This window comes from Sapajus apella, unplaced genomic scaffold (genome assembly GCF_009761245.1).
Source record: "Sapajus apella isolate SASKATOON/1434 unplaced genomic scaffold, GSC_monkey_1.0 scaffold26, whole genome shotgun sequence".
NCBI lineage: Eukaryota > Metazoa > Chordata > Mammalia > Primates > Cebidae > Sapajus > Sapajus apella.
The window spans coordinates 12031158-12050338 of NW_022436966.1; the positions used below are offsets into that span (position 1 = coordinate 12031158).

General features: G+C 37.1%; 1 protein-coding gene and 1 long non-coding RNA gene across 2 annotated transcripts in view; both read left to right on the forward strand.

The window, feature by feature from the left end:
- Window positions 1-19181, forward strand: part of USP34 (ubiquitin specific peptidase 34) — a 220528-nt gene that overhangs the window by 64057 nt on the left and 137290 nt on the right. Inside the window, 5 exon segments of the mRNA XM_032292024.1 lie at window positions 3513-3628; window positions 3716-3843; window positions 6365-6454; window positions 9066-9161; window positions 15582-15664. Of these exon segments, the coding sequence (XP_032147915.1) occupies window positions 3513-3628; window positions 3716-3843; window positions 6365-6454; window positions 9066-9161; window positions 15582-15664 (513 nt within the window).
- On the forward strand, window positions 11202-11724 carry LOC116560579. The gene is made up of 2 exons (XR_004273029.1): window positions 11202-11411; window positions 11510-11724. It is a non-coding gene; the product is annotated as an uncharacterized LOC116560579 (long non-coding RNA).

A 19181-nucleotide genomic window follows, 5' to 3' on the forward strand; every position in this document is an offset into this window, starting at 1 on the left:
TGCAATGCAGTGGCACGATCTTGGCTCACTGCAACCTCTGCCTCCTGGGTTCAGGTGATTCTCCTGCCTCAGCCTTCCGAGTAGCTGGTAATACAGGTGTGTACCATTAGACCCAGCTATTTTTTGTATATTTAGTAGAGGTGGCGGGGTTTCACCATGTTGGCCAAGACGGTCTTGATCTCCTGACCTCGCTATCTGCCTGCTCGACCTCCCAAAGTGCTGGGATTACAGGTGTGAGCCACCGCTCCTGGCTGTTTTTAATGCTAGAAGATCTCCTTCAACATAGTAAGACAGTCAGTTTGAAAATGGGTAAAAGTGTTGAACAGATACTGCATAGAAGATATGTAGAAAGGTCAATAAGGGCCGGGTGCAGTGGCTCACACCTATAATCCCAGCACTTAGGGAGGCTGAGGTGGGCAGATCACTTGGGGTCAGGAGTTAGAGACTAGCCTAGCTGATCCTTGAGGTCAGGAGTTCAAGACTAGCCTACCTAACCCCATCTCTACTAAAAATCTAAAAAAATTAGCTGGGTGTGATGGTACTCGTCTGTAGTCCCAGCTACTTGGGAGGCTGAGGCAGAAGATTGCTTGAACCTGGACAGCAGAGGTTGCAGCGAGCCAAGATCACACCACTGCCCTCCAGCCTGGATGACAGAGCGAGACTACATCTTAAAAGAAAAAGGCCAATAAGTACATTCTCAGTGTCTCTTGTCATCTGGGAAATGTAAGTTAAAACCACAGTGAGGTACTACTACATACCTATTGAAATGGTTAAAATTAAGGACTGATACTATCAAGGACTCACATTAGAATGTAGAACTCGAACTGTTGAACAAAAAATACAATCACTTTGGAGAGCTGTGTATTAGTCCATTACTGTGTTGCTATAAATAAATGGCCAGTTGCAGTGGCTCACGCCTGTAATCCCAGCACTTTGGGAGGCCCAGGTGGGTGGATCACCTGAGGTCAGCAGCTCGAGACTAGCCCGACCAACATGGTGAAACCCCATTGCTACTAAAAATAGAAAAATTAGCCAGGTGTGGTGGCAGTCACTTGTAGTCCCCGCTACTTGGGAGGGTTAGGCAGGAGAATCACTTGAACCCGGGAGGTGGAGGTTATGGTGAGCCGATATCACACTATTGTGCTTCAGCCTGGGCAACAGAGCAAGACTCTATTTAAAAAAATAAAAATAAATAAATACCTTAGCCTGGGTAATTAATAAAGAAAAATGGTTTATTTTGGCTTACAGTTCTGCAGGTTGTTCAGGAAGCATAGCGCCAGCATCTGCTTCTGGTGAAGGCCACAGGGAGCTTACAATCATGGCAGAAGGTGAAGGGGGAACAGATTTCATGGCGAAAGTGGAAATGGGGTTGTAGGGGTGCCACTCACTCGCTTTTAAACAACCATATCTCAGCTGAACTCAATGTGAGAACTCACTCACTATGATGAGGACAGCATTGAAACTGTTCCCATGACCCACACACCTCCTATTAGGCTCACCTCAGCATTGGAGGTCACATTTCAACATGAAATTTACAGGGGACAAAACTTTCAAATTCTATCAAACTGCTTTATCAGAAAGTTAAATATATACCTACCATATGACCCAGCAGTTTTTTTACCCTAGGTTTTTACCCATGAAAATGAAAACAAGTCTGCCAAAAAATTTATTCATGTGTGCTGCTTTAATCAGAAGGCCTTCCAACTGAAATTAACTAGTATATTCACATAATGGAATTTTGCTGATCAGTAAAAAGGAAGGAGCTACAGACACATCCAACATCATGGATGACTATCGAAAAAACATTCTTAGCAAAAGAAGCTAGAAACAGAAGAAAGTCCACACTATATGTATTATGTACAGTTCTAGAACAGTCAAAAGTAATTTGTAAGGATAGAAAGCTCCTCAATCATTGCCTAGGGCTCGAGGGTAGGGATAGATTGTAAAAGGTCACAAGGGATTTTTCTGACGTTACAGAAATGTTGTCTATCTTGTTATATGTATTTTAATAAAATTTTAAAAGCTAAATACCAAAATAATCCCTCACCCATCCACACACAAAAAAGACAATCCACAGACTAGAAGAAATATTTGAAAATTAGAAAGGGATTGTATTTGAAATATAAAATAATTTCATAACTCAGTAGTAAGATAGCCCAATTAAAAAGAGGCAAATTATTTACCAAAGAGGTATACACATGGCTAAGAAGCACACAAAATGATTCTCAACATCATTAGTCATTAGGGAAATGGAAATTTAAAACCACAATTATGATTCTACCATATACCTGTTAGAATGACTGAAATTAAAAAGAGTGACTGTACTACAGTGTTAGGGTGGATGTGGAAGAAAGGAACTAACTGATGCTCTTGTACACTGCTGATAGGAATGTAAAATAAAATAGCACAACCACTTTGGAAATCTTTTCTGCTGAAAAGATTTTTGTTATACATAATACCCACTGGGCATGGTGGCTTACCTCTGTAATCCCAGTACTTTGGGAGGCTGAGGCGGGCATCACGAGTTCATCAGATTGAGACCATCCTGACCAACATGGTGAAACCCTGTCTCTACTTAAAAAAAAAAAAAAAAAAAATTAGCTGGGCATAGTGGCAGGCGCTTGTAATCCCAGTTACTTGGGAGGCTGAGGCAGGAGAATCGCTTGAAGGGAGTCTGAGGTTGCAGTGAGCTGAGATAGTGCCACTATACTCAAGCCTGGGTGACAGAGTGAGACTTCGTCTGAGAAAAAACAAAAAAACCTATACAATACCTCATGACTCATCAATGTCAGTCCTCAGTATTTACCGAAAGAAAGGAAAGGAAATGACACAAAACTTGTTCCACAGATGTTTATGGTAGTTTTGTTAATAGCCTAAAACTAGAAACCATCCAAATGTCCTGTACCTGTTGAATGTCTATACAAAATACAGTATTTCTATAATAGAATCTTTTAATTTAATTGAATGTTTTGGGTAAATTATCTCCAATAAAAAGTGTTTTTTTTTTTTTTTTTTTTTAAATATAGGGATTATAAAAGACTATATAGGTCATTTAGAGGAATGTGTCTCGGTTAAATAGTTATTTCAAATATGTTGTCTTATTCACACTTAGTTTCAAGTATTTATGCGCACTTCGCTTGATATGAAAAATATTAAATATATTTACTATAATTTAGCAGACTATAGAAAGGAAATGATTTCACTCTAGTTTTATCAAATTTAAATAACACTATTCTTTTCTGTAAATAAGTATTGTACCATGCTGGGTGCAATGGCTTACACCTCTAATCCCAACACTTTGGGAGGCTGAGGAAGGACATTACTTGAGGCGACAGGTTCGAGACCAGCCTGGCCAACATAACGAGATTCAGTTTCTATTTTTAAAAAAAGTATTGTGTGTTTTTATTTTATGATCTGAGAAAAATACACTATTTTTCAGATTTGTTAATCATGTGAATGCTGTAATTCAGTCAGCTGATTTCTCTATAGTGTGCTATTTTTTCCCCCTTCAGGACCTGTAGTTCATAAACATCAATTCAACAGTAACGCTATTACAGACATTAATTTGGATAATGTTTGCAAGAAAGGAAACACTTTGTTGTGGGATATAGTCCAAGATGAAGATGCAGTAAGTATTTAAAAGAGCCAGAAGACTAAGAAATTTCAGCAAGATGCAATTAGTATAAATAATAACTTTATATACTTTTTTATATAGGTTAATCTTTCTGAAGGATTAATAAATGAAGCAGAGAAACTTCTTTGTTCCTTAGTATGTTGGTTTACAGATAGACAGATTCGAATGAGATTCATTGAAGGGTGCCTTGAAAACTTGGGAAATAACAGGTAAAGAGGAATTTTAAAATTTTTGATGCGGTAGTCAAAGTATTTTTTTTGACGTGGGGGACAGTCTTGTTGACTAGGTGTGATGTTTTTATATTGTTTTATGTACCTGTATTAATCTGTATTTTAGTAGTGTTTATATTAAGTTTAGAGGCGGCTTCTTCACAAAGTTCATATTTTAGCACTCAGTGTTGCTCTTTTCAGCACCTTTTACCATTTTTGGTTAGATCCATCCAACAGAAACAAAAACATAGTGATACTACCTTTTTGATTCTGGAAACACGCCTGTTTTCAAATTGCAGTTAAATTTTCTTGAACTGTCTCATAAAGGATGCTAAATAAGTGAAATTTTACTTCGGCTAAAATATACTTTGACAAAGCATTGTTCTTCTGTTTAGGTGTATCCTTTGTGTCTCAGCATTTATAGTACAGAAAAGACTAGGTTAATAACTCATCAAGTTGTATACATTAGATATGTACAGCCCTTTGTCAGTCATACCCCAAGGTATTTTTTTGTCTGTTTTAAATTAGGTTAGTGTTTTTTCTCTAGTTTGAATTCTGCCTCATATTTATGTATACTTCTCATTGGGACTCAGTTGATTACACATTTCTTGATTTTCAGTATTCTTCCATTGATGCAGTTTCATGTTTCCCTTGACCTATACTGCTTTCATAGTATTCCATTCTGTAATGTAGTGAAAGTACGATTCTGGTGTATATGTTGACATTTCAGTTATTAATATATTGTCTTCCACTCACATCTGTGTAGGGCTGCTGTGATTGTGTAATTTTATTGAATATGTAAGTGCTTGAAAATATTTTTCCCCAGTTGAAATTTAAAAGTACATGCTATATTTTATTTTGTTTCTGTTGTTTTTATTGTTGTTTTTTGAGACGGAATCTTGTTCTGTCGCCAGGCAGCAGTGCATTGGTGCAATCACAGCTCACTGCAACCTCTGCCTCCATGTGCAAGCAATCCTCCTGCCTCAGCCACCCGAGTAGTGGGACTACAGGTGGGCATCACCATGCCCAGCTAATTTTTTGTATTTTTAGTAGAGCCAGGTTTCACTATGTTAGCCAGGATAGCCTTGATCTCTTGACCTCATGATCTGCCCACCTTGGCCTTCCAAAGTGCTGGGATTACAGGCGGGAGCCACTGCGCCCGGTCTTTGTTTTCTATTTTTGCTTCTTTAAGGGATAATACATTGAACAGTTAAGTAGAAGAATTGCTTGTTTATGCACATATAAGAAACCACTAACAGAATTCTGTAAAAGGATCAGTTGCCTTCTTTGCTATACATTCTTTGTTTGTTTGTTTGTTTTTTTAACACATGGAGTCTTTCTTGGTCGCCCAGGCTGGAGTGCAATGGCATGATCTGAGCTCACTGCAACCTTCACCCCCCGGATTCAAGAGATTCTCCTGCCTCAGCCTTCTGAGTAGCTGGGATTACAGGCACGTGCCATTATTTCGGCTATTTTTTGTATTTTTGTAGAGACAGGGTTTCACCATGTTGGCCAGGCTGATCTTGAACTCCTGACCTTAGGTGACCCTCCTGCCTCGGCTTCCCAAAGTGCTGGGATTAAGTTTAGTTCCTTATTAGAATTTGTTCCTCCTCTTTTAAGGCTCATGCAGCCAACCTCCTTTCCTACTTTCAGGATTTCTATGTTAGTATCTGTCCTATACCTGTTCCTTTCAGAGGATAGGCAGACTCAGATGTACTTGAAGTTTTAAAGTAATTTCCTTTCCCCTTTCTGCTTCTTCATGCTTTTGAGGTATGTGGCTTGCTTCCATTAGTAACATGCTTTGGCCAGGCGTGGTGGCTTACGCCTGTAATCCCAGCACTTTGGAAGGCTGAGGTGGGCGGATCATGAGGTCAAGAGATTGGGACCATCCTGGCCAACATGGTGAAACCGCATCTCCACTAAAAATAGAAAAGTTAGCTGGGTGTTGTGGCGCATGCCTGTAGTCCCAGCTACTTGGGAGGCTGAGGCAGGAGAACTGCTTGAACCCAGGAGGCAGAGGTTACAGTGAGCTGGGATTGTGCTGCCGCCCCCCAGCCTGGTGCCTGGCGACAGGGGACCCTTTCCAAAAAAAAAAAAAAAAAAAAAAAAGCGGGGGCGGCGGGGCAGAGGTTCATAAAGCTGTGATTCTCAATTTGAATGCAAATCATATTGAAAATTTAGGAGAAAGTGGTCATAATGACTTGTGAAGAAATAGTTTTATTTAAAAAAGATCTTTAAATGCTCTTCACTTGCTTTTGTACCCAGATACTCATAGCGTGTTCTGCCTTAAAAGTCTTGGATTGGAATTTTTAAACTTGGAGTTCTTGGCCTAATACATATAAAGTATAAGATGAATTCATACTTTTGAGAAAAAACATGTAATGTTTGTGTAATAAATTATCTGTATATAAAATTCATTAAATCTTTCAGCATTTAAGATTTTAAATAGCTGAATTTCTTTAAAAAGAATCACTCATAGTAGTTAAAATTATTTTATCTATATATGTTTTTGCTATTTCAGGTCAGTAGTAATTTCACTTCGTCTTCTTCCAAAACTATTTGGTACTTTTCAGCAGTTCGGGAGCAGTTATGATACACACTGGATAACAATGTAAGTACATAAAGAAACGTATTAAAGATGTTTTTCAAATATTTATAGTTATTTGTAAAGGTTTTGACTAATCTACAAGCTTTTACTCTGTACCAGGAAAATTTGAGTTTCATGTGGTTTGTTTTCTTAGATTTCTCTGCCACTTAGCCCTGTGGAGTTTATATCCTGATCAGTAGGAAAATCTGGGTTTGTTTTCTTTGTAGTTTAAGAACAGCACTTTAGCAATTAATGCTATATAATTGGGAGATTTTTAGTGTACGCAGTTATGGCAAAGTACTTTTGAGGAAGAGTCACACTAAAGTAAACTCTTGAGTGTCTTTAATTTTTTCCATTTCTAGGAATTGGCTTTAGACCTAATGTCATGTTTGGGATAATCTTGTTTACTACCCTATTGTAGGTTGAGCATGCCTAATCTGAAAAACCTAAAATCTGAAATGCTCCATAATCCAACAGTTTTAGAGCAGCAGTATGATGCTCCAAAGGGAATGTTCATTGGAGCATTTGGAGTTTGGATTTTTGAATTAGCTATGTTCAGCTGGTATGCATCCTGGAAATACTCCAGAATGTGAAAAAACCTGAAACACTTCTAGTCCCTGGCATTTTGGATAAGGAATATTCAACTCGTACTCCTTTACATTTATGGAGAACTTATGATTAATGAATGTTAAAATAACTTTTTCAAACTTTTATGTCTCATCGACCCCATATTTTCATAATAAGCCTAGAGAAAATTGTGTACCACAAACAGTACATTAAGAAAATGTGAATGCCAGATATAGTATGCACCAAAAGTAAAATAAATTAAAAAAAAAAAAAGTGTTGTTGCTTTATTAGGCAAAACTGTATGCAGGAGGGAAAAAAAAGAAAATGTGTCGTATACTTTATTCTAAATAAGCTTTTGGAGAGATTTCAGAGACAGTTGAATTTTAGGGAAAATTTGACTTGTTGAAGGATTGATTTGTGAGGTTAAGTTCTTAATTCTAAGAACTTAGGTGGCAAGAACACTTGTTTGCTTTCACAATGGAGTATCACTTTTACAGTTCTTGGAAGGCTGTACTGTAATTCCAGATTGGATGAAGTTAGTTCTTCTGAGTCATATACCTTGCTGCTGCTTGTTCTTTTAAAGGGGATGTGTTTAATGTGAACCTGAATATGTTTAATCTGAACCTTTGTTAAGTATCTTAGTCTGTTTCTTTGATTAATACTACAATTAAGAATCCAGTGAAAGTTCTATTAGTGTAAGGGAAGGTCTTTGAGCTTCCCAAGAGAGGGGTAGGGGAAAGCATTTAATATCACTAAAGAATAAGAATAGTATGAGTCCTTTATCATTGTCTCTTTCTATAATTTTTAAGTGGCTGAATTTCAAAATTCTAATGGAGTAAAGGCATTCATTTGGTGCTAACATGGGCGAGTCAGTGTCATTATAGTCAGTGGAGGTGGTTCATATTAAGAGTAACTTTCTCCTATAGAAAGGGCAGTCTCTGAATGTTCATTTACTTATGAAGTACCTGAATCTAAGTAATACTGAGTGGAAACCGTTTTAGTGTGTTCCTTAAATTAAATGTAAATAAGCTTAATTAACAAAATTCATAGGGTTGCCATTACCACAAGAGATTGTTACCCTAAGTCTCATAAAGTACATCACTTGAAAGAACTCAGCTTCTGTGGTTATTTGACATCAGTAACAACAAAAACTATCATTTATTGTGAATCTAGTATGTGTAGCAGCACTCAATATTTAGTACATATTATCTCATAAACTCATTCTAATGGCCCATAGTTTAAAATTTGGAAACTTTTATCCTTGACTCTTAGTAAATCTTCAGACATCCAGAAGTCAGTTTACTTGCCTAAAGCCATGTTGTAGCAAGTATATTGGAGCTAGTTTCAAACCCAAAGTTTTCTTTCTACCACTTTACCTTCATTTAGTGATTAGCAAGGTGAAAGTTATTTATATTTAAAATATTACTATAGCATAAACATGACATAAATTATATTTGAACTTTTAGAGTTTTAATACTTCTACATCTGTACAGTTTAGCAGATAAATTGCTAATAGGTTTTGTATGAAATACATTATGTTAATAAGGAAAGTTATGGACCCTGGGATTTCTGAATGTATATGCCACAATTTTTATTTTAGTACTTCTAGGTTATTTTACAACTCAGTGCTGGGTATTTGATTTAAAAAAAAAAAAATTTGTTTAAAAATAAGCAAATTATTGACAAAAGATATATGCAGTAAGTTTATTGTATACCTTCTATATGCCAGTATTCTGCTAAATAATGATCAAAGCACATAGTATTTCCTTATATGAAATGGTATCATGCTACTTTTAATATTAACTCAAATCAGTCATTTATAATAGCATTTTCACAGACATTGAGTATTTTGAGATTAAAAACTTGTAAAGGTACTTTAAATTCATAAAAATGAACATTGCTTTATATCTTTTCACCATTCAAATATAAATAAAAGTTGTATATTTTTTGGTAACTTTAAAATTTTACATTTGAAGACTTTTTTAGATTTGCATATTTACTGTCACAGCATAGATGTATTCTCTTACCCTGTCCACTTTAAAATTATTTTTTCTTTTATCTGGGCCAGGTGGGCAGAAAAAGAACTGAACATGATGAAGCTTTTCTTTGATAACTTGGTATACTACATTCAAACTGTGAGAGAAGGAAGGCAAAAACATGCACTGTAAGTTCCTCTCAACTGGGTTAATTACATTTGTGTGGCTTGTCTTTCCTTTGAAAGATAGATTTCCAGCATTTTAAATAATTGTAATAGAAAACTTTATTTCTATAACATTATGAAAAGTGTGCTAGAACTTTTTAAGCTGAAAGATACTTAGGAGATTACTCTTAAATTCTTAGGTAAATATAGCTGAATCACTTTTGGGGGTTAGTTAACCTTCACTATTGAGATTTGTTCAAAGGTGCCATTTTTAGAAGTCAAAAATAAAAGTATTTTTTCAGAAACCATTGATATCAATGCCGTTAGAACATTGATTCTAAAATTTGTAAATATTTACTTCAAAAATAATATATTTACATACAGCTAATTTAAAACTTTTTTTATAATTGCATTCTAGTATTAGAAAGTTTAGGATGTGTGGAAGTTTTAAAACTGGTGGTACATCATTAATGTTTTCTCATATATCAAAATATTCTCTGGATATGTTCAAGCGATTTGGGAAAAGGAATTGGTAGAAATGGACTGGTGGTGGTAGAGCTGTATTTGAAGCTTCTTATAAGGAGTTGCATGTGAAATTCAGATTTCTGCTGGTGAGCCGACTATTGTGGACTGATGTCCATGTTGAGGAAACTAGTTAAGTGCCACTACTGGCACATCAGTGAAGAAAAGGAGTCACAGAGTGATTAAGAAAATCACATAGAAAACCTCCACAAAGGTGGAAACTGAGCAGACTGTAGAAGTGTTCAGAAAAGCCTTAGACCTTTAAAGCATACTTACTCCCTTCTAAAAATAAATTTACTTATTTCCCTGCACAAATCAGTTACTTCTCCAGATTTTATTTTTACTGTGTCCTTTAGGGTGCAGCTATCCTCCTTCTTGCCTAAAACTTGAGACTTGAGACTTGTTTGTACTCTTATTTCCAAACTTGAATGATGATGATGATGATGATGATGATGATGATGATGGTGATGATGACAAGAGAGCCAGTGTTCATTGATACTTACCAATGTGCCAGATACCAACTACTTTAAGATACACAACAACCCACTTGAGACAGTCTTAACTTTACAAATGAGTATACTGAAGCTATTAAATGACAACTTGTCCAACATCACTCATAAAGAATAGAGCGAGCTTTTGTACTCACACAGTCTGTTTCTGTTATGGAATTTATGTTCATAAATGCTACATTATACTGCCATTATTTTCTACATGTCTTTTTATTAAAACATACCCCATGTCTTTTCACAAGTTGACATTCCACGAACATGACTTCTGTCTTTATAACTACCTCTGGGTTTGTCTCCTTGTCTCAGTGTTCTCATATGCTGGTTCATTCCTTATATCTGTCAAATTAGGAAGGCAATATGGTGTTGGTTGGAAGTCCATGGGCTTGAGAATCATACAGACCTAGCTCTAGGTGATTAATGTATTATTTTAATCTTATTTCAATTATTTACCCCTCTGATTCCAATTATTCATAAGTGTTTGTAATAATTTAATGAAATGATACAGTGAATCGCACCTGGCAGATAGGTTATAAATTGTAGTTACCTGATTAAAACAAATAATATAGCATATCAAACATACAAGAATTCTGTCTCTTAACCCCATCCAGAGATTTTTCATGGCATAAAAAATAAAATACCAGTCTCTTCAGCTCAGTATTCTGGGCGGGCTATGATCTAAATTCAACTAACCTTTCCAGTTTTATTGTTGAATTTTTTAAGGCAGCTTATTCTGCAAATTTATCAAATTATTTCTGAGGTATTTCTATTTACTGTATTCCATAGCTTTGCTTACAAAGTTCCCTCTATATAGGATTTTTTTTTTTTTTTTTTTTTTTGAGACCGAGTCTTGCCCTGTTGCCAGGCTGGAGTGCAGTGACATGATCTTGGCTCACTGCACTCTGCCTCCCGGGTTCAAGCAATCCTCTTGCCTCAGCCTCCCAAGTAGGTGGGACTGCAGGTGCGCACCACCACGCCTAGCTAATTTTTGTATTTTTTAGTAGAGATAGGGGTTTCACCATGTTGGCCAGGATGGTCTCAGTCTCTTGACCTTGTGATCTGTCCACCTCGGCCACCCAAAGTGCTGGGATTACAGGGGTGAGCCACCGTGCCCGGCCTGTAGGATGTATTCTTTTAAAATTACATTAAAATTCTAACTGTTCTTCCAAGTCACTGTCCTTTAATTATTCCTATTGAAGCAGAGTTTGAGGATAATGGTGGCCTGCTGAATCTGAAAATTCTGTATGTGCTTTATAAAAGTAATAGGATCGCCGGGCGCGGTGGCTCAAGCCTGTAATCCCAGCACTTTGGGAGGCCGAGGCGGGTGGATCACGAGGTCAAGAGATATAAAAATAATAGGATCAACAAAGAGCAGAAATAAAACCACATGACTTACATTTTTGTTAGGAGACGGGGAGTTCACGTTACTTGACAGCAAAGAAATAAACAATAGGTGATAAAAGAGCTCCCACCACAGTCATAAGCCTGTGGACTTGAAGAGCAGGAATGAGAGGCTTAGAGAAGGGAGTGGAAGTCATACAATGAATCATCCTCATAAAGTCCAACATTAGGCATCAAAAAGGAACATAGGTCTGAGACTTAGTTGTTCACTGCATTGACAACTGTGCAGTTACTTTGTTAGTGGAATCGGAGGTGAACAAAGCATTGCTTCTGTGGTGAAAGAGGAGTAGGGCTCCTTGGAGATGTGTTTGTTTATTTTTTGAAATGGAATTTTTCTCTTTTTGCACAGGCTGGAGTGCAGTGGCACAGTCATGGCTCCCCACAACCTCCTCCTCTCAGGTTTAAGTGATTCTCCTGCCTCAGCCTCCCAAGTAGCTGGGATTACAGACATTTGCCACTATGCCTGGCTAATTTTGTATTTTTAGTAGAGATGGGGTTTCTCCATGTTGGTCAGGCTGATTTCAAACTCCCAAACTCGGATGAGCTGCCCATCTTGGCCTCCCAAAGTGCTGGGATTACAGGTGTGAGCCACTGCGCTCGGCCTGTTTTATGTTTTGTTAGGGCATCCTAGAGTATCTTTCCAATCTTTCAATCTGCCTTACTGATTGCTGTCCTAGGAGAATAAAACCCTAGAACAGAGAGATGTTTTCTGGACTATTTGATACAATTTCCCTACTCTTTTAGGGGGTAAAACAATTGTACATTTGCTACTGTTTGTTCAAGCATACTTATTTTCATTTTTTTCAGTAGAGATTATGCCTGTAATCCCAGCACTTTGGGAGGCGAAGGTAGGCAGACACTGAGGTTCAGGGGTTCAAGACCAGCCTGGCCAACATGGTTAAACCCCGTCGCTACTAAAAATGCAAAAAAAAATAGCACCAGTAATCGCAGCTACTTGAGAGGCTGAGGCAAGGAGAATCGCTTGAACCTGGGAGGCAGAGGTTGCAGTGAGCAGAGATCACGCCACTGCACCCCAGCCTAGGCGACAGTGTGAGACTCTGTCTCAAAACAAATACACAGGAAGGTTCTGAAATTTTTCACTGAAAGAAAAAGATTCTTGTAACATGTAAGATAATACTTTTTATTTTGTAATTTTGTGTGTTTTTTGCTTTTATATTAATATTTCTTTTTTTGAGACGGAGTGTTGGCTCTTTTGCCCAGGCTTAAATGCAGTAGTAGTGTCATCTCAGCTCACTACAACCTTCCCCTCCTGGGTTCAAATGATTCTCCTGCCTCAGTCTCCCAAGTAGCTCATTATAGGCGCATGCCACTATGCCTGTGTAAGTTTCGTATTTTTAGTAGAGACAAGGTTTCAGGCAGGTTTTGAACTCTTGACCTCAGGTGATCCACCCGCCTTTGCCTTCCAAAGTGCTAGGAGTACAGGGTTGAGCCACTGCACCTGGCCAGTATCTCGTTTCTTAAAAGGACCATTTCATTTCATTTCTTTTTCTAGAGAAAACCTTGTCTGTGGAGGCTACAAAGATTTTTTTTTTTAAGGCAGTAATCTGTTACTAAAGTTTCGTATCTTTGGGGAGACTATTTTTGTCCTGTGTTTCCTGTGATGGGAGAAGCCATAGGCAGACCCATGAGAATTTGTCAATATTGATATCATCTTTGTCTGATATCTCAAGAAATTTTTCTGACTGGTGGTTTCGGCAGCTCATGGGACCCGGATGGGGCTTGCAGAGATCTTTGAAGTACAGCGTCAGGGGCCATGCTATGGGAGCTAATGCAGGGAGTGTAAAGGGACTATACCTGTGTCTTCAGGGTTACGAGTTTCTTACTCTGAGATGCAAGTATAGGGGAAGAATTATTGCAGATGTAAAGGTACTTGATGAAGGGCAAACTTTATTCCCCTTGTATGTTTATGATTGATGTTCCCTAGATGAGGCAAGAGGAATACAGTAATGTAAAATTGCAGAACTGATGGATCATAAAACTCATTTTTGAACTGATACTCAAGGCCTCTGCTACAGAATTTCTTGTTCTTTAACTTAAAAAGCCTAGAAGCCCTTAAAAGCTGTTTTTGAATTTTATCTGAATCTGAGAGTTGCTTACTAGATTTCCTTTCTGTTATATCTCGTCATACATATTTTCACTTTCACTAAGGTCAGTGCAGCATTAATGAGGCAAAAGTTCATCTTTTCTTTGCCAGCATTAATAAGAGACCTTAAAGAGCGTAAGGTATGTCCAGTGAACTCAATCTTCAGAAAACTTAAGCTTTAAAAGTTTAGTAGTGAATTTAGTGCAATTTTGGAAAGCTAATTTTGGGATGCTGTTAAAATTTTGCACTTACTTAGGGATTACAGGACATTGAATTCAAATGCGCAGGCTGGGTGCGGTGGCTCACACCTGTAATCCCAACACTTTGGGAGGCCTAGGTGGGCAGGTCACCTGAGGTCAGGAGTTCGAAACCAGCCTGGCCAATATGGTGACACCCTTTTTCTACTAAAAATAAAAAAAATTAGCTAGGTGTGGTGGAGGTGTGCCTGTAATCCCAGCTATTTGGGAGGCTGAGGCAGGAGAATCACTTGAACCCAGGAGGCAGAGGTTGTGGTGAGGCAAGATCACGCCACTGCACTCCAACCTGGGTGACAGAGCGAGACTCCATTTCCCCAGGAAAAAAAAAAAAAAAGATGCCCTTTGACCCTCTGCGTACCTAGGTTATAGATCAGAGCATAGATCACCTACTGTCTTATGTTGGCAAAGCAGTTTGTGCAGTTCATCTACAATTTGTCTTTTGGTCTATAAAATAGAGATAATAGCTTGTGATTGACTTAGTTTCATTGAGTGCTCAAGTGCTTGAACTAGAATGTGATATTATAGACACGGTTCAATATGCAGTTCACTGGGGTTGCTAAAGGAAAGGAGAATCCTTTTAAAATGCAAAACTGGGCCAGGCGTGCTGACACATGTAATCCCAGCACTTTGGGAGGCCAAGGTAGGCAGATCACTTGAGCTTAGGACTTCGAGACAGCCTGGCCAACATGGTGAAACCCCATCTCTACTGTAATAAAAATAACAAAAATTAGCTGGGTGTGGTATTGCACACCTGTAATCCTAGCTACCCTGGAGGCTAAGACACAAGAATCGCTTGAACCCAAGAGGCAGAGGTTGCAGTGAGCAGCAGTTGTGCCACTGCACTCCAGCCTGGACAACAGTGAAACTCTCTCTCTCTCTCTCTCTCTCTCTCACATACACACACACACACACTCACACTCACTTACTTTTAAAAAAGCAAGCTTGATTGCCTCTACCCCAAACATGGTCCCCTCTCCCCACTTTTTAGCACCCTTCCCTGACTTCGTTTTCCATCTACAACTCTTCTTTCTCATGTTGAGGCTGACCACATTCTGTCTCTTGTTTGTCTGTTGAGACCCATGTCCTACCCTGCCTCACTAACACTTGCTACTTTAAAAGTTTCAAAAGCAACTTTTATATTAAGCATCAAATTTCATACATGTGAATTACAATTATTTTAGATTTGAAATAATATTTAAAAGTGCCAGTTTTGTATCAGCTATATTTTTCATGAACTGGATTTATAGAAATATTATTAGTGTTTCTTGATAAAGAATATATTACCACTATAGGGACCATAATATGAAACCTGCACTATTTAAGAAGAGGTTGTTTTTTGTTGGCTATTCTAATTTATGTGCATATACATACTTTTAAAATGACATACTTCCTTTGCTTGGCTGTTGAATTTGTATGTACCTTCATGTAATTTGAAAGTAAATTTTGTTATAGTTTCAAGATTTACATAATTTATTAGTTTAAATTTGTTTCTTGTCTTTATGAACTTTTTTTGTGTAACTAAAGTTACATAGTTAAAATAATTCTGAATTATTTTAAAACAATTTTTGGTATAAGTTACGCATAGGACCACTAAAGTTTTAAAAATAATTAAGAAATAGGATATTTAATTATTTTAATGACTTTTAAATTATAGGTACAGCCATAGTGCTGAAGTTCAAGTTCGACTTCAATTCCTGACTTGTGTATTTTCAACTCTGGGATCACCTGATCATTTCAGTAAGTTTTTTAATCAGTATATTTTAAAATCTGTTTTGACTCTCGGGAGAACTAGTTAAATTTACTCACACTTCGGATTTCTGCAGTGTGGTTTTTTTTTTTGTTTGTTTTTTTGAAGTCAGTGGGTACATGTATGTTTGTTACAGGGTTTATTGCATGCTGGTGAGGATTGGGCTTTTTGTGTACCCGTTACTCAAAGAGTTAACATTTGAGTAATAGATTGAGTAATCTACCCGATAGCTTATTTTTCAACCCTTGTCCCGCTCCTGCCATATCTGCTTTTGGAGATGTCTGTTAGTTCCATCTTTATGTCCGTGTGTACCTATTGTTTAGTTCCTGCTTACAAGTAAGAATGCATGATATTTGGTTTTTTGTTTCTGAGTTAGTTCACTTAGAATAATGGAATAATGACCTCCAGCTCCATTTTTATTACTGCAAAGGACATGATTTCGTTCTTTTTTTATAGCTACTGGAGTGATTATTCTTAATACATTTACAAATTATACCAACATTCAGATAATTTATTAAAATAATTGAGGTTGTTTGCATTTTAAATAAACTAAAAAATTTTTTTTTGTTCTATAAGACCTTTTCTCTCTCTCGCTTTTTTTTTTTCTTTTTTGAGACAGGGTCTCACTGTCTCTCAGGCTGGAGTCCGGTGGTGTGATTACAGCCCATTGCAGCTGTTGACCTCCCCAGCTCAAGCAGTCATCCCACCTTAACCTCCTGAGTAACTGGAACTGTGCATCACCACACACAGCTAATTTTTAAAAAATTGGCATAGAGCTAGGGTTTCACTCTGTTTATCTAGGCTGGTCTTGAACTCATGGGCTCAGACAGTCCTGTCTTGGCCTCCCAAAGTGGTAGGATTACCAGCATGAGTCAGTGCACCTGGCTGACTGCATCTTTTATTATTTTTGCCTATAAAATCTTGCTTTCCCTTTGGTTGGAGATAGGTATTGTTTATTATTTATCATGGCCAATCTTTTGAAAATTACTTGGCTTTATGGGTGGTAGAGACACTTGGAGGCCCCAGGTTTATTTAGTTTCGCTTTAAACTCAGTTTTGTTAACAGTGAATTTTTAAAAAGTAGAGCTTGATCTGTTATATTCAGATTGTGTACTGTATCCAAATTCGTGTGGTTGGGTGGTCTCACAAGAGAGGAACAAGCTTGATTTCTGTTAGCCAGAGCAGCTTTTTCCTTCATATACTGTCTATACTCTTTTACTCTCTACATTCTTCTTTTTCTGTGTGTCAGTATCAAACCTTACTTTTTAGAAGGACATTGTTTCTTTAACCATGGTTACTATATTGTCAGCCTGGTAGGTGTCTTCCTAGGTGTTGTCATGCCTCTTTTCAAGTTCATACCTGTGCTTGAGATACAGTGTTAATCTTGTTAAGTCTGTTACTTCTTTTTTCTGTTCAAACTATTTGTAACAAATGGCATCAACAATGTGATAACAACAGATTTCAAAAATAAGCTATCTGCCTTTGATAGAAAAATGTCATGTATTGACCCATTATGACAGGTAACATTCAAGAAGTAAGTAATCTAAAATATGGCAAAACCAGTCTATGGGGAGAAGTCAAACTAAAATACATATAGTCAACACAGATACTATGAACATTAAGTTTCATATTTATTATACACAGTACATCTCTGTGAGTTTGTAATGGACAATAGCTACTGCCCAGATAGTATCAAATCTAAAACTTCACTTCTCCCGCATTGTGGCTATTCTCCCCTCAACTTCACCTGCCTTCCAAGTGATCCTTCTACTGCAGCCTCCCAGGTAGCTAGGGCCACAGGTGCACATCACCATACCTGGCTAATTTTTAAATTATTTGTACAGACACAGTCTCATTATGTTGACCAGGCTAGTCTCAAACTCCTGAGCTCAAGCGATCCTCCCGCCTCAGGCTCCCAAAGTGCTAGTATTACAGGCCTCAGACCACTGTGCATGGCTGTACTTTTCTTATTGGCACAGTTCCTGTCGTCTATAACGAAGTTACTCCAGAGTTATATGTAATTACATCCAGTATGTTAATACTGATTTTCAATATAACAATAATTATAGGTTTTTTAAAAACCTAGAACAATAACAAAAGTGTGTAAGTTGCCTATTGAATGTGGACTGGTAATTCAGCCAATTATGAATATACTTCTATTTTATTATATAGTTTAATTAACCTAGATACTCTTTATTTTGTTCTTCTTAATTACTTAACATGTTTAAGTTCTGATATATACTTATCAGAGTTGCTTTTGGTTTATTTATATTTGCCCCCATGGGCACAAGATTTAGATAATTTAAATAATCTACATATTAACTGTTTCAGTGAGAAACTGATAGGTTACTTTTTTTTTTTTTTTTGATAAAACTCTTTAGACTGATGCTGCTACTAGGTTGAATATTTCTGAGGAATTTTTCTTTATTTTGGCATTGTGTCTACTTTTCCCAAGAAAAAATAAATTTCTATTGATGGTACCATACCATCATATCCCTTCTGGTTCTAGGGCACCACTCCAGGGTTTAGAACCTCTTAAAATGTACTTCAGAATCTCTGTGATGCTTTTGTTCTAATCTTTTGGATTGTCTAATTTTTTTCATATTCATACTTGTGATTGCCCATAATGCCTCCTCCTCTTTTGTTCTGAGAATTTCATCTGTCTTCTGCCACACTCAGGAATCCTTTAATACTTGGGTCAAAGTACCATACAGACTTCTCTCATTAGTCTAAATCCCTAGCTAATAGTGTCCTCTGATATGTTGTTGTTGTCTGTTTCAGACAGTTAGTTTCCTTTTGCTTTTTTCATCGTAAGAGTTCTTTTTTCATAGTTTACAAAAACAGTGCTTACTTATCTTCTATATACAGAGAATGACCTTTGAACTTAATATCCACTCGATTTATAATACTTAAACCTTACCTCTGATTCCTCAATATTTAGGATTACCTTTCCTAATCATTTTTACTATTACACATTTGTGTTCTTGTTTTAGGGAGAAGAATTTTCTCCCTAAAAGGGTTCTTTTAGAATACTTTGTAAGTTGTGTATTTTTAAGTGATTTACATATGAATTATCTTAAACTACATTTTGAAAACAATTATGAAATTTTTTATTAAATAATTGTAAAAGGTTATAAGATATCTATCTCCTTTTGTGTTTTTGGTCTTATTGGTGTTTCTGGTACATTCATTTAGGAAGAAAATGTTATATGAATATGATTTTAAATTTTACAAATGGGAAAACAAGAAACAGCTATTGATATAGGGGTTTTTTTTGTTTGTTTTTTTGTTTTTTTCTTAAATGAGATGGAGTGTTGCTCTGTTGCCAGGCTGGAGTGCAGTGACGTGATCTCAGATCACTGCAACCTCCGCCTCTCAGGTTCAGGCAATCCTCTTGCCTCAGCCTCCTGAGTAGCTGGGACTACAGGCATGTGCCACCATGCCCAGTTAATATTTGTATTTTAAGTAGAGACAGGGTTTCACCATGTTAGCCAGGATGGTCTCGATT